Raw genomic sequence first — 24,044 nt, forward strand, 5'->3', positions numbered from 1 at the left:
ACCCTCCAGAGCTCCTCAAACCCCTCCCCCTGACAACCCCCCAAACCCCTCCCCCTGAAAACTACATCATCCCTGAACCCCCAAACCCCTCCCCCTGAAAACCACATCATCGCTGAACCCAGTTTACTGAAATCAGTGATAGTATTCCTCTGTCCCATACAGGTGAGGTTAATGTTCCTCTGTCCCATAGAGGTGAGTTTAATGTTCCTCTGTCCCATACAGGTGAGTGCGCTGGGCCATGAGGTGGCAGATTTGGGCCGGGCGATGAGGACCATGGTTTCTCTGATGGAGGGGCTCCTGTCGGCCCCCCCATCTCCTCTTTACTGCCCTGCCTGCCTCACAGACCCCGCCCCCGTTCAAGGCCACGCCCCCAGCCCCCCCCGGACGGACCCTGCTCAGGCCTACCACCAGCACCTGCAGCCGCTGACCATCAGCCCCACGACTCCGCCCCCAGTCCCGCCGGTCCGGTCAGGAGGCTCCACCCCCTCACGCCCGAAACTACCAGCGGGGTGTGCCGGGGGTGTGGGCCACAGCCCGCCTCAGAGAACCGCCCTGCTCCGCGGGACACCCCTAAACCTCCTGCCCCCGTACCCCTCCCCCACCAGAGGGCTCCCCCTGTGCTCCTTCCCCCCCCACACGCCCCCGCGGCCCCCGTCCGTGAGCTCTTCCCCAGAGACAGCGCCCCGCGAACCCTGCGGGGGGCGCTCCCGATCGCACAGCCTCAACACCGCCCCCTGCCCCACCCCTCACGCCGACTCCGCCCCCTGCCCCGCCCCTCACGCCGACTCCGCCCCCACCGCCGGCCTGGCCGCCAAAGACCCGCCGTCCCCCTGGGAGCAGAGAGGGGGCAGGGCAGGGCACTAGAGGCTGTGCAGCAGCCAATCAGCTGCCTCTGTCTTCACAGGCCACGCCCACAGAGCCCAGTAACTGGACGAACGGCTGGACAGTCTATGCTTCCTGGATGGACGGTTTAGGGTGTACTTAGCTGTTCTGTTTCTGTCCAAAGGCATGTTTTACACTGTCACACACGCATGCTGTGAAACATGTAGCTTTCCCTCGAACAGAGACCGCGTGTTACTGAGAGCATACACACAGCCTCCATGCATGTGAGCTCGCCTTTACCTGGGGCCTGTACAGAGAGAGAGTGTGTGTGTGTGTGTGTGTGTGAGAGAGAGAGTGTGTGTGTGTGTGTGTGTGTGTGTGAGAGTGTGTGTGCATGTGTGTGTGTGTGTGTGAGAGAGAAAGTGTGTGTGTGTGTGTCTGTGTGTGAGAGAGAGAGTGTGTGTGTGTGTGTGAGAGAGAGAGTGTGTGAGTGTGTGTGTGTGTGTGAGAGAGAGAGAGTGTGTGTGTGTGTGTGTGTGTCTGTGTGTGAGAGAGAGAGTGTGTGTGTGTGAGTGTGTGAGAGTGTGTGTGCGTGTGCGTGAGTGTGTATATATGAGTGTGTGTGCGTGTGCGTGAGTGTGTATGTGTGAGTGTATGTGTTGTGGTTGTAGAGACAGAAGGGAGTATTCCCCTGCATGTGACTCTCCTCTCCCCCAGCGTAGCACCAGTAGACACAGGCTCTCCACGCCCTGCATGCTGCTCTAGAATAGCTATAAATATATCCAATATAGCCGTAATAAAGTGGCATATTTTTATAAAGGGAAGCGAGAAAACCCAGGGATTTATTGGACTTTGTTTAAAGAGAAATGCTGTGCATAAAGGTGAAGGTTTTTAATGGTGAGAGGCGCACGTCTTTTTCTAATCAAACGTGGGCGGATTTGCCCACAGTTCCCTCCTGCCATCCTGTTCAGTTCAGACAATGGTGTCTGTGATTTTCTGGGGAGGCACAAGAGGACCAGCACAAGAGGAACTTCGTTCTTCATCAGAGGGATGTTTTGGGATTAGTTCAGAAGAGGGATTTTTTCGGATTCCCTCTGACCTTGGTCTTTCACACGGACGTCAGTCTGAACAGAAGGAAAGATCTTCAGGCCCATCTCATAAGAACAGCAGAACTGACTTCATGCAAGAAACTCTCACATATACTTTCAGAGTTTAAGTAGACTTTTCATTGCATTTTGATATTATTGTTAAAAAGGGTATTATGCTAATAAAAACTGAAAAAACCATCTACAGTCAAGAGGCAAAATGTCTCATTTTACCCTGCATTCACCATTCCTCTCTATCTGTGTCACTTTGTTTTCTTAGTATTCAGAGTTCTGAACATGAACACGCATCTGTTTCATGGGCTGACGTGGAAATCAGACTCCTGCAATCTGAACCTTCTCAAATTCCACTACCTTAGCAATACACGGTAAAGATTACGGTGTGTGATATACACTGCCGCCGATAAGGCCGGTCTCTCTGAGCGCGAGCGGCAGATCAGCCGGTCTCTCTGAGCGCGAGCGGCAGATCAGCCGGTCTCTCTGAGCGCGAGCGGCAGATCAGCCGGTCTCTCTGAGCGCGAGCGGCAGATCAGCCGGTCTCTCTGAGCGCGAGCGGCAGATCAGCCGGTCTCTCTGAGCGCGAGCGGCAGATCAGCCGGTCTCTCTGAGCGCGAGCGGCAGATCAGCCGGTCTCTCTGAGCGCGAGCGGCAGATCGGTCCTGCAGCATTAATGAGCAGCTGGTAGGGCCACACGCTCCAATGCCAGCTGAAAATGTCAAGCGGGTCTGTCGATGGTCGCCGCGGGCGATGCCAAAAGCCTTCAGCTGAAGCCACACCCCCTCCGACAAGATCGCCACATAACTCCATCAAGAGGTGAGTGTGCGTGACGTTTATTGATGACACGCATCCTGTGGCTTTAAATGCGACTGGCGAACGATGGGGGGATGGGGGGGGGAGGTTACCAGCGAGCCGTGTGTCCTCGCTTGTCATCGCCTCCACGGAAAACACACCTGCCTTTCTGTCATCTGTTTTTGTTTTTTTTGTTTCTTTGCAGGCTGAACCGTTTGCTTCCCTTCCTGCGAACAGGTGTGTTGTTGTTGATTATGAGGAGCATTCAGCCCGTGAATACGCGGCCTGCTCAGAACCCTGATGGACGAGCTTCATCCATATTTAAAGCTCTACAGCCCACAGCTGAGCTCCTAAACTCCAGTCCTGTAGGGCTGTGGTGTCTGCAGGTTTAACTCCAGTCCTGGAGGGGGCGCTGTGTCTGCAGCTTTAACTCCAGTCCTGGAGGGGGCGCTGTGTCTGCAGCTTTAACTCCAGTCCTGGAGGGGGCGCTGTGTCTGCAGCTTTAACTCCATGCCTCGAGGGCAGCAGTGTCTGCAGGTTTAACTCCAGTCCTGTCGGGCTGTGATGTTTACATATTTTTGGTGGTTGAGCACCAATAAGCACTTTATCTGAGTCATTGATTGGTTGAAGAGACACTTGATACTCTTTGTTTCCAGGGTGTGACTGCTGAAGGGAAGCCACAAAAACCAGGCACTGTGGCCCAGGAGGCATGGAGTTAAAGCTGCAGTCACAGCGCCCCCTCCAGGACTGGAGTTCAACCTGCAGACACTGCAGACCTTTCAGAACTGAAGTTAAACCTTAAAAATTTGGAGATGCCAAATTTAAAAAAAGAGGAAAGCACCAGCCCACACTCTTCAAGAGTCTCAAAAAAGGGTGATATTTCCCCCTCCTCTTCCTGCAAGCTGCCAAAGTGCTCATCTCCTGCTAAAGCAGCATAAAGGGCAATTCAGTTGGTTTTTTCTGTTGAACATCTCGCCACCCCCACCACCCGCCCCAACCACCCCAGCCCACACCTCCACCCCCAAAAAACCTTCCATTCAACAGCAGTCCCATTCTATTCATGCAAGCACATCACTGTGCCCCTGTGCCCCTCCACCGCAAAACCGTTCTGCCCCAGATTCCGTCCGATTGCGTTCATGTTTCACGACTGAGGAAAAATGCTTTTCTTAGATTCTTATTCAGCAAGTCTCTTTTCCATGTCTCAGTTTTCCTCTTTTCTTTGGAAATCGGAAGGGGACATCAGAATCGGAACGGGACATCAGAATCGGAAGGGGACCCGCCCGTGTGCAGGGAGCACGTGGTCGTGGCAGTTGGACGTGCGTCTGAACGTTACCGCCGGAGACGGCAGCGTGCTATCCGTTCAGCTCAGATGGCTGACTTGCAGCTTCCAGATTTGTTGGTTCAGGAAACTTGGACCAAGACTGATTATTAATTTACCGCGATTATTAAAACATTTTTGTGTGACTCTGTAGAGCTCAGCTCTGGAGAGATGAATCTTCAGCTCGCTTTGCTCATTTTCAAAACTTTCCTCAACTAGAAGGACACCTCAGACCAGGATACTATTGATCTGTGATGTGTTTCACCACAGGGCACATAATGCCTGTATCTGACGAGTGTGTGTGTGTGAGTGTGTGTGCGTGTGTGTGTGTGTGTGTTTGAGTGTGTGTGGGTGTGTGTGTGTACATACGTGTGCGTGCACGCGGGTGTGTGTGTGTGTGTGTGTACGTGTGTGTGGGTACGTACGTGTGCGTGCACGCGGGTGTGTGTGTGTGTGTGTGTGTGTGTGTGTGTTTTCAATTTAGATCCACCAGGGAGAGGAGTACATTCTGAGCAAAATTGTCATCTCCTGATGTATCTCCTGAGTGTGTATATGAGCAGTATATATGCATCAGCATAAGACCAGAAGCACTGCTGTATGCAGGCACACAAACTGTCATTTGGTGAACAGAGCACAGGCACCCCTGGGGCCCACACTGTTCAGAGCCTCAGTCTGTCGATGTACCCCAAAGTCTGGCATCCTGTCCTGGACATGCAAGTGCTATCGGGCTGTATAACTTTATACAACTGGGAAATAATGAAGGAAATGTATAAGCTAATACATATTATAACAGTGACTCCGCGTACACATAAAATTCCACAAGCATTGGTTGTGCTGAATTTCATCCCACCTCCCCCACAGACCCCCCCCCCCCCCCACTCCACCCCCACCCCCAAGCCTCAGGGGAAGTTGGGGCTAGTGGAGGTTGTCAGGTCACCGATTTTCTGTGCGGTTGCCAGATTTTCTTTTTTTTTTCTTGAACATCTGTCAGAATTCAATGAATGCTCAGGTGGAAGAGATGAGGTACATAAGCGGAGGCGGAGAACTTGCCATTAAAGTGATTTCTGTCCTAAAGCCGTCTGTTTAAAAATATTCCAAATTTCAGCAGGTATATCTGTTCAGCCGCAGCCACAGTTTATAAACAGGGCTCAGCTTCAACTGTAAGGTGAACATAGTTTGAAAGGGGAGGATTTGGGTACTTAAACCGGAATTGTATATAAGTAATGCCATTTTTCTTGCATTTTCAAAATTATGCGCGCCGTGTTATTTTATCCTCAGAAAATGTTTGTGCTGATTTTCATATTTTAATCTGAAACGGTTATAAATGTGTAAAATCAGCGTTAACCATATTCTATATGCTGGTGTTCAGGTACTGTCTTGGTTTTTTTTATTTTACGTGCAGCACATATAATGTGCTCTCATAGCGCGTTATCGGGTGCCCACATATTTTAAGAAAAACCAGAACGCATTTAAAAAATCAAACATACTTAATAGAGTGAAGAAAATCGCGCGAGCGCAGAAATGTGGCGAAAGCTCTCCATTATGTAACGCAACGCCGGGACCCGCAAATAACTCGGCTGTAAATGAAATCGCACTACGGCGAAATTGCTTTGCGCGCGTCTCGCAAGCTTGTTAAAAACGCGCCGGGTTTTTTGGCTGGGTTCGTCAATCAACCCGACGGAGGCCGACCACGGGGAGCTAAATTGACTCGCGCGCCGCGCGGAGGGGGAACATTCTCTTTCTCTTTTTTTTTGCTCGCGGTGCAGAACGCAAGGTCGTCCTCTGTCACATTCCATGTTTCACGAGGCGAGGATTCCAAAAGAAAATGTAGTCGCTTACAATGAGATGTAAAAGGCACGTTTAGGGAACAGTCGGGCTGGAAATGATAAGACAGGTTTTTTTTAACCGCCACTGAGATATTGATGGCAGAAAACTGAAATGTTCCAGAAGTGGCAGCGATGCTTGTACGCGTAGGCAGGTGGGTCGTGATGCCCTACCGTGCGTCAGCAGGCAGGTTACCCAGAACAGCCCTGTCTGCCTCGTCTGTTGTATTGTTTTAATATGGTTCTGTTTTGTTCTGATGATAAAAGCACATAACGGCCCGTGTTGGCATGTGTGGATGTGATCACCGGCCTCAGACACGGAACCACGCGCGCATGGCACTACGAGCGACACGTAGCCTATCACACGGCCGCCGAATTTAACGACTGTGAGGAACTCAAAGAACTACAAAAAAACCCCGCAATTTAAGCACATGAGCACGTTCCTCGTCTTCAAGGACAGTCACAGCGCCAATGCGAACACTTACTCATCTTCTAAATGCTTATTTTGTTCCAGGTGCTCCAAAGTTAGTTACCTAGCAGGAAGATGAATTTATCTTGAAGTTCTTTGATTTGATTTGTGCAATGCTGTGTTCACAGCACGCAGAATGTCGCCCCCTAGAGACGATAATACGATATTTGTACAGGGCCGTCTTTCTGAAGGCGAGCTGGCTGAGTGGAGGCAAGTCCCCGGGACAGCTCGTTTCCTCCCAATCCTTATCAATCATAGGAGCCCCACCACACACACACACACACATGCATACACACACACACACACACACACACACACACGCATACACACACACACACACACACACACACACACATACACACACATACAAGCCCACACACACACACACACAGACACACACAAGCCCACACATGCATACACCCCCCCCCCCCCCCCCCCCCACACACACACACACACACACAAGCCCACACACGCATACACACACACATACACATACACACCCCCACACACGTATACACACCCACCCACACACAGGCCCACACGCATACACACCCCACACACTCATACACATACACACACCCACACCACGCACACAGACACACACAAGCCCACACACACATGTGGAAACACACAGAAACGCACACATAAGAACACGTATAAACACAAATACACACAAAGCTGGACCAATCGTTGGTGCTTATGAATAATAAATAGTGTTTTATATAGTAGGTTATATGCTCAATATGTATTCCGTGGACTAAGATGTGTGAGACTGTATCATAGCAGGCAAGATTATGATTCTGGTGCCTCATTCTCAAATGTTCTTCTGAGGATTTTACCGATAGCTTTTTTTAGATGACATAGGACGTTTCGAAGCCAAACGTCTCAAAAGCCGTTTTTCTGGTTTGCTGCGAAGTTTAATTGCTGCCTCTTCGCCTGATTTTTACAGGACCTTATTTTAGTTAAGTGTCGGCGTGTACGCTGCGCATGAGAGAGCGTAATTGCACATTTCTGAGCGGAGACAGAACCCCGGAGTCCGACGGGAGCTGTTTAAATTCTGGTAGAATATTCCGGAGAATAAGGAAGCCCGCGCGGCGGAAAGGTGGTAATTACCTCTGAATACCTGCTGACGTACCTGACCTACTTTAAGCACCGAGCGCCGGTCCAAAACCAACCGCTTACAGTTTAACCGGAGAAGGAGGAAAAACCAGCAGCGCCAATTATTCTGTAGCCCAATCGCGCGTTTGTGTGTGTGTGAGTGCGTGAGTGTGTCTGTGTGTGTAACTGTGTGCATGTGTATACATGCGTGTGTGGACAAAAGTGTGTGTGTGTACACTATATGAAGTTTAAAGTACAGTTTAAAATGCAATTTTTTTTGAGAGAGATAACGAACAAAGCTACACAAATAAAAATAATGCATGCAAAAAAATATTTTATTTGAATATTACCAATCTTTGCAGCATATGGTCAGTATATATATCTGTATTCACAATTGTGTGATTTTGAGGATGATGACGACGAAGATAATGACAATAATGATGGTGATGAGGATGATGATGATAACGATGATGATGAGGATAATGATGTTGATGGTGATGGAGGAAGAATGAGCTACAGTATTGGTTCTCTAGAGAAAGGTGGAACAGTTCTACCGGTGTGCTAATGGACTGACTGTGGGATGTGCGTGTGTGAGAGAGAGAGACAGAGAGAGACAGAACTATTCGGAAGAGAAATCAAAGTAAAATGATCCATCAGAATTGATTAAATTACTGGGATTTTTGCAACATATATCAGTCAACAATAGGGAGCATAAAGCTCCCCCCGTCCCCCCTCCCTGGGGGGGCTTTAACCCCCTGCCTCTGTTTGAAAGACCGAGCTCTCTGAGGGCATGCTGATGGTGCGGTTGCCAGGGCGATAGATTTGGTCCGTCTCCCCCGGCGACGGGCCCCGTTGCAACGACCTCCTGGGACCCCGGAGACTACCGCCTCTCTCTGATTGGCCGGTTTCACAACAATCATCACGACAGCACAGACCTCACACTTCCTGCTTTGGTTTCCATGGCAATGCCCCTGTTCCCAAGAGCAGGGCATGCACTGGATATTCCTGTGTTGGGAAGCTCCCTGGGAATTCTGTGCTGAAAATTCCCAAACTATTACATACGATTATTAACTATTACATTTACATAATCACATAACACATATAAAACATATGCACACTATTATCACCATAATTATAATTTCATATACTTATGCACATCTCACTAATTCCAGGGGAATACCCCACTAGCACCGCCCACAGATCACCTGACTTGCAGAAGCCAATCGCCTTACAGCTCCAGAGGTGGTGTTTGATTGGACGAGCTTGGTGAATAGCTCTACACTGTGCAGCACCAATCCACTAAACGCCAGTGCCAGTTTACCTGGTAATCACCCCCCCCACCACACACACCCCCCCACACCCCCCCCCTCACCACACACACCCCCCCCACACACACCCCTCACCACACACACCCCCCCCCCCACACACACACCCCCCCTCACCACGCACCCCCCTCCACACACACACCCCCTCCACACCCCCCTCACCACACACCCCCCTCCACACACACACCCCCTCCACACACCCCCCTCCACATACACACCCCCTCCACACCCCCCTCACCACACACCCCCCTCCTCACACACACCCCCTCCAAACTAAATATACTGAGAGGCTAACATGGACGGAGTAACACAGAAATGTAAGTGGCTCAGTGTAAAGTGAACTTTTGGGAGCTTGTATGCCACCATACTGACATTTTCAGGCCTCTGGAGCTCTCTGCTCCTTGGACTGATGCCCCTGTGCCTCTGGGCAACAGTCTGGACACCCTCATCCACCCCCCCACCCGCCGGCCCCCCCTGCCCGCCCGCTCGCTCAGACTGATGAGGGAGGTGTCTGGGTGCCTTCCAGACATTTTACCTCCTAACGCGGCGTTTGCCACCCGGTGTGCTGCGTTTGCCACCCGGTGTGCTGCGGTGCCCAGGTGTGCTGCGGTGCCCAGGTGTGCTGCGGTGCCCAGGTGTGCTGCGGTGCGCTGGTGTGCTGCGGTGCCCAGGTGTGCTGCGGTGCGCTGGTGTGCTGCGGTGCCCAGGTGTGCTGCGGTGCGCTGGTGTGCTGCGGTGCCCAGGTGTGCTGCGGTGCCCAGGTGTGCTGTGGTGCCCAGGTGTGCTGCGGTGCCCAGGTGTGCTGCGGTGCTGCGGTGCCCAGGTGTGCTGCGTTTGCCACCCGGTGTGCTGCGGTGCCCAGGTGTGCTGCGGTGCCCAGGTGTGCTGCGGTGCCCAGGTGTGCTGCGGTGCCCAGGTGTGCCGTCAGGTGTTCCGCTAAAAAATATCCTTTAAAAAAAAGTTTAAAAGCTGAACAAATTAACTTTTAAAAAAAACTTAAAGGAACAAATCCCGTTGGCAAAAGCCAAAATAAATGTCATTAAAATGCGGATCGCTTCATTAAAACCCCCGGAAAATCATTTAGGCCCAGTGCTGACCCGTCAGTCACATGAGCGTCAGTACGTCACAGGCTCTTGAGAGCAGTGCCGTGAGATTCAGTAAATCTGGAAAGTGCGCTGTGGAAGGAAAGAGGTTGGGAAACGCTGTCCTTACGACTTTCTTACTCAGATGGGTCTAAAGGCTCTCCTGTCCAAAAGACACTGAAACAAGTTACAAGATTACATTTCTGTTGACCCTGTGAAATTTATTTGTGAAACAGAAATAAATAAAAATGTAGAATTCCCCAATAATTAATAAATAAAGAAATCATTGCCTCATATAAGTGGAGTCCCACCCAACGTCTTGCTCCGAAACACATTTATTTAATTAGTGCAACGTTTCGGTCATCTCGACCTTCATATTTGTACCATGAAAATAAAATATTAAGTAATTACAGAAGAAACAGTCCAACATACTTTTACAGCTTTGTAAAAAAAACAAACTGTCACTCTGAATAGGGAGTGAAAATTATATTTTGTGTAATAAGTTATATAACATTGTAAAAATGATAATCACGGATAATGATAATAAGCTCTGCGCCGCCGAAGCGCTTCTCGCGGTTCGTACGCTGCGTTCTCCCGTCGCTAACGGGCAGGAGGTACCGCCGCAGCTGCACCGGCGAGCCCGGCGAATCACAACAGAGCCCGATAATTAGGAGTCTCTCTCCCGGCCCGCCGCACCCTCGCCGCGACTAATCACATCAAAATCCCGCGCACTGACGGCTCATTTTCCCAAAAAAATCTCCCGGGATTCAACCCCAGGTTCTAATCAAACCATTCCCGGAAAGCTGAGCAATAACATTCGTCTTATTGCTGATGTAACTGGGACAGGTCTGCCGCAGCGTTACGACCGTGGACTGCGCAGACCGCGCAGACGCAGACCGTGCAGACGCAGACCGTGCAGACCGTGCAGACGCAGACTGTGCAGACGCAGACCACGCAGACGCAGACCGAGCAGACCGTGCAGACGCAGACTGTGCAGACGCAGACCGCACAGATGCAGACTGTGCAGACCGTGTGCTGACTGTGCAGACCATGCAGACACAGACTGTGCAGATAGCAGTCTGTGCAGACCGTGCAGACGCAGACTGTGCAGATAGCAGTCTGTGCAGACCGTGCAGACACAGACCGTGCAGACGCAGACTGTGCAGATAGCAGTCTGTGCAGACCGTGCAGACGCAGACTGTGCAGATAGCAGTCTGTGCAGATCCATGCAGATGCAGACCATGCAGACCGCGCTGCACAGAGATTATTAATATTAGTCTGGTGAACTAAAGACCAAAGGTCTGAAGACAAGGGAACTAATGTGGCTCCTAATGAAGCATCGGGGAGTGACACCACAGTCTGCAGCGGGCATACAGACTCTAACTGATGCCTCTGAACTCCGCCAACCTGCATCTGTAATTCATAAATGTATCAATAATTCAGTGGGGTGGTTCTGGGTTTCTCCCAGCAATCTCTCCGCTATAGAATCAAAGTCAGCAGCCTACTCTTCACTTTTGGTGTTCAAAATACTATTGCAAATCATGCACCCATGAGCATAACTGTAGGCTATGTATGTTTATCTGTATGTGTGTGTGTGTGTGTGTGGGGCGGGGGGGGGGGGGGCTTCTCTCCCAGTTTCCCAATATTTCCTTATACCTAATTGCGTGGCGCAGTTGTCATGGGAACCGGAAGGTTCAGGGTTCAGTGCTACTGTTGCAACTTTCAGCGAGTGTGACCTGAATTAGCCTTGTGAGTCTCCATCTAGCCTACCGCAGACAGAGTCTCCATCTAGCCTACCGCAGACAGAGTCTCCATCTAGCCTATGCAGACAGAGTCTCCATCTAGCCTATGCAGACAGAGTGTCCATCTAGCCTATGCAGACAGAGTCTCCATCTAGCCTATGCAGACAGAGTGTCCATCTAGCCTACCGCAGACAGAGTGTCCATCTACCCTATGCAGACAGTGTCCATCCAGCCTACCGCAGACAGTGTGTCCATCCGCAAAAAAACATTTCACGTAGGAGACAGAAAACCGTGAGTTACTCAGGACAAATGAGCATTGAGTGCTAAAAATAAATGCATTACCTGAATAAGTGCATCACCTGTCAGGCTTAAATTCAACTATAGCCTACTCCGCTAGGTATCCTTCAGATTATAATTTTGTTGAGATCAGACAGCAAGACGGTTCTGTCAGGCCGCCAAGATAACAGACATCAATCCAGTTTAAACTTGCTAAATATGTTTACTAGTTGGAGTTTTAGTTATAGTATATAGCATTAGTTTAAACAAAATTAGGCCTACCTGGCTAAATGTTTTGTTCCTTCGTGTTCGTTCCATCTTCCCGAATATATTGTTTATGTTACGATGTTACAAGTCAGGTCCTAGAGCGCCCTCTGCTGAACAACATTGTCTCAAATGTTGTCTCCAATATTTATATATTTTGCTTTTTACAATCGTAAATCAATTAAAACATTACTGAGAATATCAAAGACTGGATTCGCTGAAATAACTAGTGAGTCATAATGAGGCAGGGTAACTCAGAATGTGAGAGTTTACCTTTACAATAAAATGTTTGCTATTGATTTATAATTGCAAAAAGTTACAATTAACCCAATTTTTTCACTCTTAACTGAACGTAAATATAATACGCCGGAATCTTTTTGAATGTAAGAAGAGGAAAACATTTTAAAGACATTTGGAGTACTTAACGATGTTTACGTATTGACTTCAAATAATGTAGCTTCTATTTCATGTAGCCTATTTTTTATGTGTATTATGCTTGCATTGTGGAGAGTCAAATTACCTTTGGTATGAAAGTAACTGTTTTCTCGCTTCAGCAGGGAAGTTTGATCATTCTTTTCTGCGGGTAGGGAGTGGCCGGGAGTGACAGCTGACGTGACGTGCGGGGCGGAAGTGGCATTTGACGTGGCATGCGGGGCGGAAGTTTCTGCGTGTTTTGGTTCTAAAGGGGGAAGTTGCGAGAAAAAGAAAGGAGGAGACCTGATCGGCTCTGATGAAATAATTTGTGCAACAAGAAAACTTTAGCAGCCCCGTTGTTGTCAAGACCCCCGCGTCAGAAATCCCTGTCCGCATTGTCGAACAGCTGTCAGGTAAAGTACCTAACTTGGGGAATGATAGTGTCGATTAGCCTGCGTTTGCTAACGAGATTCACGAAGTAGGCCGGAGCTCCGGACTTGGAAAGAGCCCTTTTTGTCAGTTCCTAAATTGTCAACACATTTTTGCATAATTGTGAGGCTGATATTTTAATTTACCGTTTATGAATAATGTCGATTGCTGGCACCCATTCAGACCTATGTCTTTGTTACTGTGGAAGAGTAAAATTGGCTTTACGTTGTGGTGTGTAATTATACCAATACTGGCTACCCATAGCTGACGATATACAGCTAGCCAACAACCCAGTAAACGCTCATGGTAGCTGAGTAACGTTAGCTGGTTAGCTCTCTTCATTTCCCCCAAAACTAGCTTGTTAGCTAACCTTAGCGTTTCCAAAATGGCGTCTATCTTCAACATTTTCTCCAAGACAAAACTAACAAGATTGAGGATATGAATTATATGGTGCCGTAGTTGTCTCTGTGAGCATGTTCAACAGATTACTTGCTAGCCACCTATTATAGCATTCCATTGCTTTGGCGTGCGTTTGCCACGTTAGCCAGGCAGCTAGCTAGCTAGCTAGCTAATGTCGGCTTTCAGAAATGACATGTCATGGTACAGATCTGCTTTATGTAGTGTGGCTATATATAGACTGTTTATTTCGCAGGTTTTTCTAACCAGATTGTCCAATAGCTGGCTGAGTTGCTATCTAACCACCCTGTGATCATGTTAAACATGATACACGCCACGGCTAGCTCCACTGTTCTTGGATAGTACTTCAATTTCCGCTAACTGCCCAACTAATTTTATCTTGTCAAAGGCTAAGATTGAAACAATCACACGAGGTTCTCGGCCAATGTTACAGCTTGGTAGTTGGCGAACTAGCGAGTTCGCCAGACTAACGTTGGCTGATCGGCACACCGCCTTAGGGAACAGTCGGCCAGCTATGAATACAAAAATGAACAGAACTATTAGCTCTGAGTGAAAGGTGGTGATGGAAAACATTCCAACTGAATTCCGAGGCTGCGCCTAGACTACTTCTACTAGGCTACCGCCGAAGCAGGAACTGCGACGGACGGCCCTTTGCGGTTATTTCGCGGATTTTTGCGGTGCTCGTTTTTAACTGAATTTGCAGGTTGACCACTTGCTGTCTTGACACTTGTGATGATGAGCACAGACGCAGTAACGGCGCTTCTTTTAACTTGTAACGTGGTGGATGTCGTTCTTAATTTTAGGGTCATTTTATTTTCAGTGACGGGACTTGGTATCATGTATTCTGTAGCAGTATGTCAGGCTTTGTTTAAAGAGCAAAGCTAACAGATAATTTGTGAACTGTTGCCAGGTGTGTGTGTTCCCAAATAATTCCTCCAAATCCCCCATCTTCAGTTGATTTCCTTTCACATTTTGAACCCTTTTAAAATCCTCCATTTATGACCATTTCCCATTCATATTTACATGGAGAATTTTGCACAAACCACTGCTTGGAAGGAGGGGGTTTTCTCCCACCTGGCAACCCTGCACATGTGTACAGTTTGTTTATAAGAGGAAACCGTGTAAACTTTGTCATAATCGCAGGTCCATGCATGCGTTTTCCTATAGGTTCGACTAGCAGTGTTCGAAAACGCGACCACTAGAGGAGGCCTTTGCTTTACCACTTCTGTAGACACCGTTGCATTCATGTCAGAGGAAATAAACGGTCTTACGACTTGCCCGCTAAGATGTTGATAACGTGTTTGCTAAAAAAAAAAAAAAAAAAAATAGCCGTGAGAGACTGCAGTAAGGTGTGGTTCCCGCCTGTGGCACGCACACACCGGCAGTCGACACCACTGGTAAAACAGGCTGGGAATCTTGTGTGAAGTCTTAAGACACCAGTAGCTTTGTTTGAAGAGACTGCCATAGCCTGTATCTGTCCTATCCAGCTACACTGTCCTCAGCCCCTCTGGGTTAACTGTAAAAGTGACGGAGCTTTTTAAACATTGAAGTTTTCAACCATTGAGTTTTCAAGCATTGAAATGCTCATTTTTGGCTGCGACTCCCTTGACGTAAAGAAGTCGTTATTGACACAGGAGATACCCGATAGCGTTTTTTTCCATACACGGTATTTACTCAAGAGATTCGCAGTAGGGTTTTTCATATTACCTGTTTGAAGTCTTGTCATATTTACAAAGATATTTCAGGTTATGTGCTTTGCCGCTTAAGTGAGGAGCCCTGCAATACACTGGATTTTAAGCTGCAACCATTGGGGATTGGGGGGGGGGGCGTGTTTGGGTGTACTCTACGTGTGTGCAGTGTGTGTGTATGTTTGTGTAACTGTTGTGTGCGTGTGTGTGCAACTGTAGTCTGAGTATATACTGTACATGTGTGTAGTGTAAGTGTGTGTAACTGTAGTGTGTTTGTTTGCATGTATAATAACTATAGTGTGTGTGGATGTGTACTGTAAATGTTTGTAGTGTACGTGTGTGTGTAACTTATGTTATCTAATAGAAGTGTACGCCTGTCTCCCTTAATGTTATCTAATGGAGGTATACGCCTGTCTCCCTTAGTGTTATCTAATGGAGGTATACGCCTGTCTCCCTTAGTGTTATCTAATGGAGGTGTACGCCTGTCTCCCTTAATGTTATCTAATGGAGGTGTGCACCTGTCTCCCTTAGTGTTATCTAATAGAAGTGTACGCCTGTCTCCCTTAATGTTATCTAATGGAGGTGTGCACTAATGGAGGTATACGCCTGTCTCCCTTAGTGTTATCTAATGGAGGTGTACGCCTGTCTCCCTTAGTGTTATCTAATGGAGGTGTACGCCTGTCTCCCTTAATGTTATCTAATGGAGGTGTACGCCTGTCTCCCTTAGTGTTATCTAATAGAAGTGTACGCCTGTCTCCCTTAATGTTATCTAATGGAGGTGTGCACCTGTCTCCCTTAATGTTATCTAATGGAGGTGTGCACCTGTCTCCCTTAATGTTATCTAATGGAGGTGTACGCCTGTCTCCCTTAATGTTATCTAATGGAGGTGTACGCCTGTCTCCCTTAATGTTATCTAATGGAGGTGTACGCCTGTCTCCCTTAATGTTATCTAATGGAGGTGTACGCCTGTCTCCCTTAATGTTATCTAATGGAGGTGTGCACCTGTCTCCCTTAGTGTTATCTAATGGAGGTGTACGCCTGTCTCCCTTAATGTTATCTAATGGAGGTGTACGCCTGTCTCCCTTAATGTTATCTAATGGAGGTGTGCACCTGTCTCCCTTAATGTTATCTAATGGAGGTGTGCACCTGTCTCCCTTAATGTTATCTAATGGAGGTGTGCACCTGTCTCCCTTAATGTTATCTAATGGAGGTGTACGCCTGTCTCCCTTAATGTTATCTAATGGAGGTGTGCACCTGTCTCCCTTAGTGTTATCTAATGGAGGTATACGCCTGTCTCCCTTAGTGTTATCTAATGGAGGTATACGCCTGTCTCCCTTAGTGTTATCTAATGGAGGTGTACGCCTGTCTCCCTTAATGTTATCTAATGGAGGTGTGCACCTGTCTCTTTTAGTGTTATCTAATAGAAGTGTACGCCTGTCTCCCTTAATGTTATCTAATGGAGGTGTGCACCTGTCTCCCTTAATGTTATCTAATGGAGGTGTATGCCTGTCTCCCTTAATGTTATCTAATGGAGGTGTGCACCTGTCTCCCTTAATGTTATCTAATGGAGGTGTACGCCTGTCTCCCTTAATGTTATCTAATGGAGGTGTACGCCTGTCTCCCTTAATGTTATCTAATGGAGGTGTACGCCTGTCTCCCTTAATGTTATCTAATGGAGGTGTACGCCTGTCTCCCTTAATGTTATCTAATGGAGGTGTACGCCTGTCTCCCTTAATGTTATCTAATGGAGATGTGCACCTGTCTCCCTTAGTGTTATCTAATGGAGGTGTACGCCTGTCTCCCTTAATGTTATCTAATGGAGGTGTGCACCTGTCTCCCTTAATGTTATCTAATGGAGGTGTGCACCTGTCTCCCTTAATGTTATCTAATGGAGGTGTGCACCTGTCTCCCTTAATGTTATCTAATGGAGGTGTGCACCTGTCTCCCTTAATGTTATCTAATGGAGGTGTACGCCTGTCTCCCTTAATGTTATCTAATGGAGGTGTGCACCTGTCTCCCTTAATGTTATCTAATGGAGGTGTGCACCTGTCTCCCTTAATGTTATCTAATGGAGGTGTACGCCTGTCTCCCTTGCAGTGGTGGTAGCAGCCCTTTCGAGCAGAACGCCGGTTGTGGTTCTGGTTCCTGGAACAGGACTCTGGGGCGATTCGGTCATGGCCAGTCGAGGTGGAGCCACGCGACCCAACGGGTCCAACGCCGCCAACAAAATCTGCCAGTTCAAGCTGGTCCTGCTGGGGGAGTCGGCCGTGGGCAAGTCCAGCCTGGTGCTCCGGTTCGTTAAGGGACAGTTCCACGAGTTCCAGGAGAGCACAATAGGGGGTCAGTGGCTCGCCTCTCAAGCCTGCCTGGACATCTTGTATAAAAACATTTTAAAAGTTAGTTGGCATTGTAGCATTGGCCGATTTAAACCTCACTATGGGCTGAGATTGATTGACACTTAGTCTTGCCCAGTAACGCTTTAAGTCTTTGAGCCATGCTGGGGCAGATTTAACACAAAGCTAGACTTTACACAGCCTAAGCCTTGTGCATTAGGGCACTCTTAAACAGTTTAACATTTGAGCCTGAAGCCATGCATGTGTAATTTAACATCTACGCCTTAAACCAGACTGAAATGAACATGTTAGTTTCAGGCCTCAGGCAACACCGGGAATATTGCATTTTAGCCTTAAGTCACGGTTTTGTCACTGAAACCTTTGGCCTAGAAATCATGAGTACTGAGTGTAACAGCAACTTGTTGCATTGTTATTGTTAGAACTGCTAGTATTATTATTATTGTATTTTTTGGATTGATATCTGGTAGCAGGTAGGGCAGGGTTTGAAGGCTTGTGATTCTGCCACGTCACACATGGCACTATACTTGTGTAAATATACATCATGTTGTTTCATAAACATAAGTCACACCTAAACCTCTAATCTCCCCCTTGAACATTTAGTGCTGGTAGCAGTAGTGGCACTAGTTGTAGTAGTAGTTTCAGTAGCTGTAGTGGTAGTTTCAGTAGCTGTAGTGGTAGTTTCAGTAGCTGTAGTGGTAGTAGTAATGTGTGGTCAGGGGTGAAACCATAGAAACCATTTCTGTGTTTCAGTGCTCAGTGATCGGCTTCATTGTGCAGTAGAATAATTTTCTGTTACTGTGGGGGGTGGGTCACTTATCGATAATCTGTGAGGTCGCTTATCGATAATCTGTGAGGTTGCTTATCATTAATCTGTGAGGTCGCTTATCATTAATCTGTGAGGTTGCTTATCAATAATCTTTGAGGTCGCTTATCGATAATCTGTGAGGTTGTTTATCATTAATCTGTGAGGTCGCTTATCAATAATCTGTGAGGTCGCTTATCAATAAATCTGTGATGTCGCTTATCAATGAATCTGTGAGGCCGCTTATCAAAATTTTTTTTGGTCGCTTATCGATAATCTGTGTTGAGTTTTGGGTTATGTGGATACCGCGGACCTCTTTTTACGGGGATGGGGGGGACGTGGTTTCTCCAGGGTTCTGTTGTGTGTGCCAGTTAGGCTTTACTCTTGGTTCTGATCCACCTCAGCCGCTTTCCTGACCCAGACTGTGTGTCTGGACGACACAACGGTGAAGTTTGAGATCTGGGACACGGCTGGACAGGAGCGCTACCACAGCCTGGCGCCCATGTACTACAGAGGAGCCCAGGCGGCCATTGTGGTCTATGACATCACAAACGAAGTGAGTTGCCATGGCACTGACACATAACTCACAGATAGCTGTGCACCTCCTCTCAGGCACTCACAGATAGCTGTGCACCTCCCCTCAGGCACTCACAGATAGCTGTGCACCTCCCCCCAGGCACTCACAGATAGCTGTGCACCTCCTCTCAGGCACTCACAGATAGCTGTACACCTCCTCTCAGGCACTCACAGATAGCTGTGCACCTCCCCTCAGGCACTCACAGATAGCTGTGCACCTCCCCCCAGGCACTCACAGATAGCTGTGCACCTCCTCTCAGGCACTCACAGATAGCTGTGCACCTCCTCTCAGGCACTCACAGATAGCTGTGCACCTCCTCTCGGGCACCCAGATAGCTGTGCACCTCCTCTCAGGCACTCAGATAGCTGTGCACTTCCCCTCAGGCACTCACAGATAGCTGTGCACCTCCCCTCAGGCACTCACAGATAGCTGTGCACCTCCTCTCAGGCACTCACAGATAGCTGTGCACCTCCTCTCAGGCACTCACAGATAGCTGTGCACCTCCCCTCAGGCACTCACAGATAGCTGTGCACCTCCTCTCAGGCACTCACAGATAGCAGTGCACCTCCTCTCAGGCACTCAGATAGCTGTGCACCTCCTCTCAGGCACTCACAGATAGCAGTGCACCTCCTCTCAGGCACTCAGATAGCTGTGCACCTCCCCTCAGGCACTCACAGATAGCTGTGCACCTCCCCTCAGGCACTCACAGATAGCTGTGCACCTCCTCTCAGGCACTCACAGATAGCTGTGCACCTCCCCTCAGGCACTCACAGATAGGTGTGCACCTCCTCTCAGGCACTCAGATAGCTGTGCACCTCCCCTCAGGCACTCACAGATAGCTGTATGTATATTGTATGTGTATAGTTTATAGTGTGTATAGTGTATATGTATGGTGTGTGTATAGCATATGTAGTGTATAGTGCGTGAGTGTATAGTGTATGTAGTGTGTGTGTATGAGTGTATATAGTATATGTATAGTGTGTTTGTGTAATCCATGGTAATCTGCGGTTTCTCAGGAGTCTTTTGCGCGAGCGAAAAACTGGGTGAAAGAGCTGCAGAGACAAGCAAGCCCCAACATCGTCATCGCCCTGTCCGGGAACAAGGCCGACCTGGCCAACAAGCGCGCCGTCGACTTCCAGGTGCGCCGCCTCCACCTGCCCCACCTTTCCACACCTTCCACACCCGCCCCACCTTTCCACACCTTCCACACCTGCCCCACCTTTCCACAGCTTCCACACCTGCCCCACCTTTCCACCCCTGCCCCACCTGTCCACACCTTCCACACCTGCCCCACCTTTCCACACCTTCCACACCCGCCCCACCTTTCCACACCTTCCACCCCTGCCCCACCTGTCCACACCTTCCACACCTGCCCCACCTTTCCACACCTTCCACACCTGCCCCACCTTTCCACACCTTCCACACCTGCCCCACCTTTCCACAGCTTCCACACCTGCCCCACCTTTCCACACCTTCCACACCTGCCCCACCTTTCCACAGCTTCCACACCTGCCCCACCTTTCCACAGCTTCCACACCTGCCCCACCTTTCCACACCTTCCACACCTTCCACACCTGCCCCACCTTTCCACACCTTCACTGGAGTGCATTTATTTATTTATGCATTTATAAGAAATTGTTCCATGTACAGTACTACACAACATAAAAGGAGGAGAGCAAAAACTTTGGATTTTGGTAATTTTGTACGTATTTGTTTTTCAGGATGCACAGTCGTACGCTGATGACAACAGCTTGCTGTTCATGGAAACATCGGCAAAGACCTCAATGAACGTCAATGAAATATTCATGGCAATCGGTAAGCTTTTTGCTTTGGATATTTATCTCTAGCTGTGAAGATTTATTTGCTTTTATACATATTTAAATAAACTTATTGTATGAAATATTCATTGTTAAGGAGTCATGTAATCGTAATATTGTCTGAAGTGTGGTGTTGAAGTGGTAATCAATGACTTTTGATATTCATAGATATAATGAGTAACTTTGCATAGGCATCCTGAGCTGGACTTGGTCAGTACTGAAGCTAAGCAGGGCTGGGCTTGGTTAGTACTGAAGCTAAGCAGGGCTGGGCTTGGTTAGTACTGAAGCTAACGTCTGGGATTCGTTAGTACTGAAGCTAAGCAAGACTGGGCTTGGTTATTACTGAAGCTAAGCAGGGCTGTGTTTGGTTAGTACTGAAGCTGAGTAGGGCTGGGCTTAGTTAGTACTGAAGCTAAGCAGGGCTGGGCTTATTTAGTACTGAAGCTAAGCAGGGCTGGGCTTGGTTAGTACTGAAGCTGAGTAGGGCTGGGCTTGGTTAGTACTGAAGCTGAGTAGGGCTGGGCTTGGTTAGCACTGAAGCTAAGCAGGGCTGGGCTTGGTTAGTACTGAAGCTAGCCAGGGCTGGGCTTGGTTACTACTGAAGCTAGCCAGGGCTGGGCTTGGTTAGTACTGAAGCTAGCCAGGGCTGGGCTTGGTTAGTACTGAAGCTAAGTAGGGCTGGGCTTGGTTACTACTGAAGCTAAGCAGGTCTGGGCTTGGTTAGTACTGAAACTAAGCAGGGCTGGGCTGGGTTAGTACTGAAGCTAAGCAGGGCTGGGTTAGTACTGAAGCTAAGCAGGGCTGGGCTTGGTTAGTACTGAAGCTAAGCAGGGCTGGGCTTGATTAGTACTGAAGCTAAGCAGGGCTGGGCTTGATTAGTACTGAAACTAAGCAGGGCTGGGCTTGGTTAGTACTGAAGCTGAGTAGGGCTGGGCTTGGTTAGTACTGAAGCTGAGTAGGGCTGGGCTTGGTTAGCACTGAAGCTAAGCAGGGCTGGGCTTGGTTAGTACTGAAGCTAGCCAGGGCTGGGCTTGGTTACTACTGAAGCTAGCCAGGGCTGGGCTTGGTTAGTACTGAAGCTAGCCAGGGCTGGGCTTGGTTAGTACTGAAGCTAAGTAGGGCTGGGCTTGGTTACGACTGAAGCTAAGCAGGTCTGGGCTTGGTTAGTACTGAAACTAAGCAGGGCTGGGCTGGGTTAGTACTGAAGCTAAGCAGGGCTGGGTTAGTACTGAAGCTAAGCAGGGCTGGGCTTGGTTAGTACTGAAGCTAAGCAGGGCTGGGTTAGTACTGAAGCTAAGCAGGGCTGGGCTTGATTAGTACTGAAGCTAAGCAGGGCTGGGCTTGATTAGTACTGAAGCTAAGTAGGGCTGGGCTTGGTTACTACTGAAGCTAAGCAGGTCTGGGCTTGGTTAGTACTGAAACTAAGCAGGGCTGGGCTGGGTTAGTACTGAAGCTAAGCAGGGCTGGGTTAGTACTGAAGCTAAGCAGGGCTGGGGCTTGGTTAGTACTGAAGCTAAGCAGGGCTGGGCTTGATTAGTACTGAAGCTAAGCAGGGCTGGGCTTGATTAGTACTGAAACTAAGCAGGGCTGGGCTTGGTTAGTACTGAAGCTGAGTAGGGCTGGGCTTGGTTAGTACTGAAGCTGAGTAGGGCTGGGCTTGGTTAGCACTGAAGCTAAGCAGGGCTGGGCTTGGTTAGTACTGAAGCTAGCCAGGGCTGGGCTTGGTTACTACTGAAGCTAGCCAGGGCTGGGCTTGGTTAGTACTGAAGCTAGCCAGGGCTGGGCTTGGTTAGCACTGAAACTAAGCAGGGCTGGGCTGGGTTAGTACTGAAGCTAAGCAGGGCTGGGTTAGTACTGAAGCTAAGCAGGGCTGGGCTTGGTTAGTACTGAAGCTAAGCAGGGCTGGGTTAGTACTGAAGCTAAGCAGGGCTGGGCTTGATTAGTACTGAAGCTAAGCAGGGCTGGGCTTGATTAGTACTGAAACTAAGCAGGGCTGGGCTTGATTAGTACTGAAACTAAGCAGGGCTGGACTTGGTTAGTACTGAAGCTAAGCAGGGCTGGGCTTGGTTAGCACTGTAGCTAAGCTTGTTCTGGTTTTTGGGTTTTTTTGGATGGGATGTTCGTTTGAGACGGTCTGAGTTTGCTCAGTTTGCTCAGCCAGTTATTCAGCCAATTTTGGGGACAGACTGCAGAAAACGGCTCCTCACCTTATGTTTCACCTCCACTTGGAATCTCACAAAAAATAAACACCAAGCTTGTAGTTAAAGGTCTTGATCCTTTTTTGGGTTAATTTTGGGGGTAAATAAATGGAACAATCTGGGCCCTGATCTGGGTCTTTCAGCACTGAGAGTTGAGTGACTTTGGCCTTCCTGGCTTTTGGGACGTCCCAGTGCTGTCCTCCATGTAGCTGTGAATGATTCACGCAGGATGCACTTGTCTTTTGTCTTTCCCATGTTTTTTATTTCTATTTTTTTCCCAGCGAAACGGCTGCCCAAGAACGAGCCGGCGGCCGCCAGTGCAACCAGCGGGCGGAACCGGGGGGTGGATTTAACGGAAACGGCCCAGCCCGCCAAGGCCCCCTGCTGCAGCAACTAACCAGCCCCGCCCCTTCTTATAGCCCTGCCCCTTCTTCCCCATGCCCCTTTCATCTTCCCAGCCCCGCCCCTTCTTATAGCCCTGCCCCTTCTTCCCCACGCCCCTTTCATCTTCCCAGCCCCGCCCCTTCTTATAGCCCCGCCCCTTCTTTCCCACGCCCCTTTCATCTTCCCAGCCCCGCCCCTTTCCCACGCCCCTTTCATCTTCCCAGCCCCTCCCCTTCTTTCCCACGACCCTTTCATCTTCCCAGCCCCGCCCCTTCTTACAGCCCTGCCCCTTTCATCTTCCCAGCCCTGCCCCTTCTTTCCCACGCCCCTTTCATCTTCCAAGCCCCGCCCCTTTGGCATAGCCCCACCCCTTCATATACTCAGCCCCGCCTTTTCCTCCTCCTACCTCCCACCCCTTCCTCCTCCTAGATACACCCCACACCTGACCTCCTAACTCAATAACATCCGGACCTTGTGGGGGTGCCCTTCTTCACAAACTCCCCTTCCCCGCCCCCCCGCCCCCCCCCACCCCCCCGGAATAGCTAGAGACTGTACAGCTGTGTTTCTAATACAAAATGTCTTCTTTTGGGATTTATTTTTTTTCCCTGTTTCTTTGTTTTAATTTTTTTTTTTTTTTAAATTTGACTTCTTTTTTTAAATGTTCTTCAGAGTTACAGATGCACGTGTCACTACAAGGTCTAAAGAAAAGTAAAGTTTTAACTTTGTTCCGCAACAGAAAAAGAAAAGTACGAGAAGGAGAAAGAGAAGGGGGGGAATTAAAGTGTGTCTCCTCACCCCCCTGCCCCCCGAGACAACATGGTGTACAGGTGACATGGAAGATGTGAAGAAAATG

The 24,044-nt window shown here is 48.8% G+C and overlaps 2 protein-coding genes across 2 annotated transcripts in view; both read left to right on the plus strand.

Moving 5' to 3' along the window:
* Positions 1-1,210, plus strand: part of kcnh8 (potassium voltage-gated channel, subfamily H (eag-related), member 8) — a 40,645-nt gene extending 39,435 nt beyond the window's left edge. Inside the window, exon 15 of the mRNA XM_035429033.1 lies at positions 223-1,210. Within this exon, the coding sequence (XP_035284924.1) occupies positions 223-864 (642 nt within the window). The 3' untranslated portion in view covers positions 865-1,210. The remainder of the gene's footprint in view (positions 1-222) is intronic.
* Positions 1,211-12,773: 11,563 nt separating this feature from the next.
* On the plus strand, positions 12,774-23,308 carry rab5aa (RAB5A, member RAS oncogene family, a). Its single transcript, XM_035429102.1, has 6 exons — positions 12,774-12,938; positions 17,157-17,399; positions 18,620-18,771; positions 19,809-19,931; positions 20,514-20,607; positions 23,089-23,308. Exons 2-6 carry the CDS (start codon positions 17,234-17,236, stop codon positions 23,202-23,204), a joined length of 651 nt encoding a protein of 216 aa, XP_035284993.1. The 5' UTR covers positions 12,774-12,938; positions 17,157-17,233; the 3' UTR covers positions 23,205-23,308.
* Positions 23,309-24,044: the final 736 nt, after the last annotated feature.

Source organism: Anguilla anguilla, chromosome 8 (genome assembly GCF_013347855.1).
Source record: "Anguilla anguilla isolate fAngAng1 chromosome 8, fAngAng1.pri, whole genome shotgun sequence".
NCBI classification, from domain to species: Eukaryota; Metazoa; Chordata; class Actinopteri; order Anguilliformes; family Anguillidae; genus Anguilla; species Anguilla anguilla.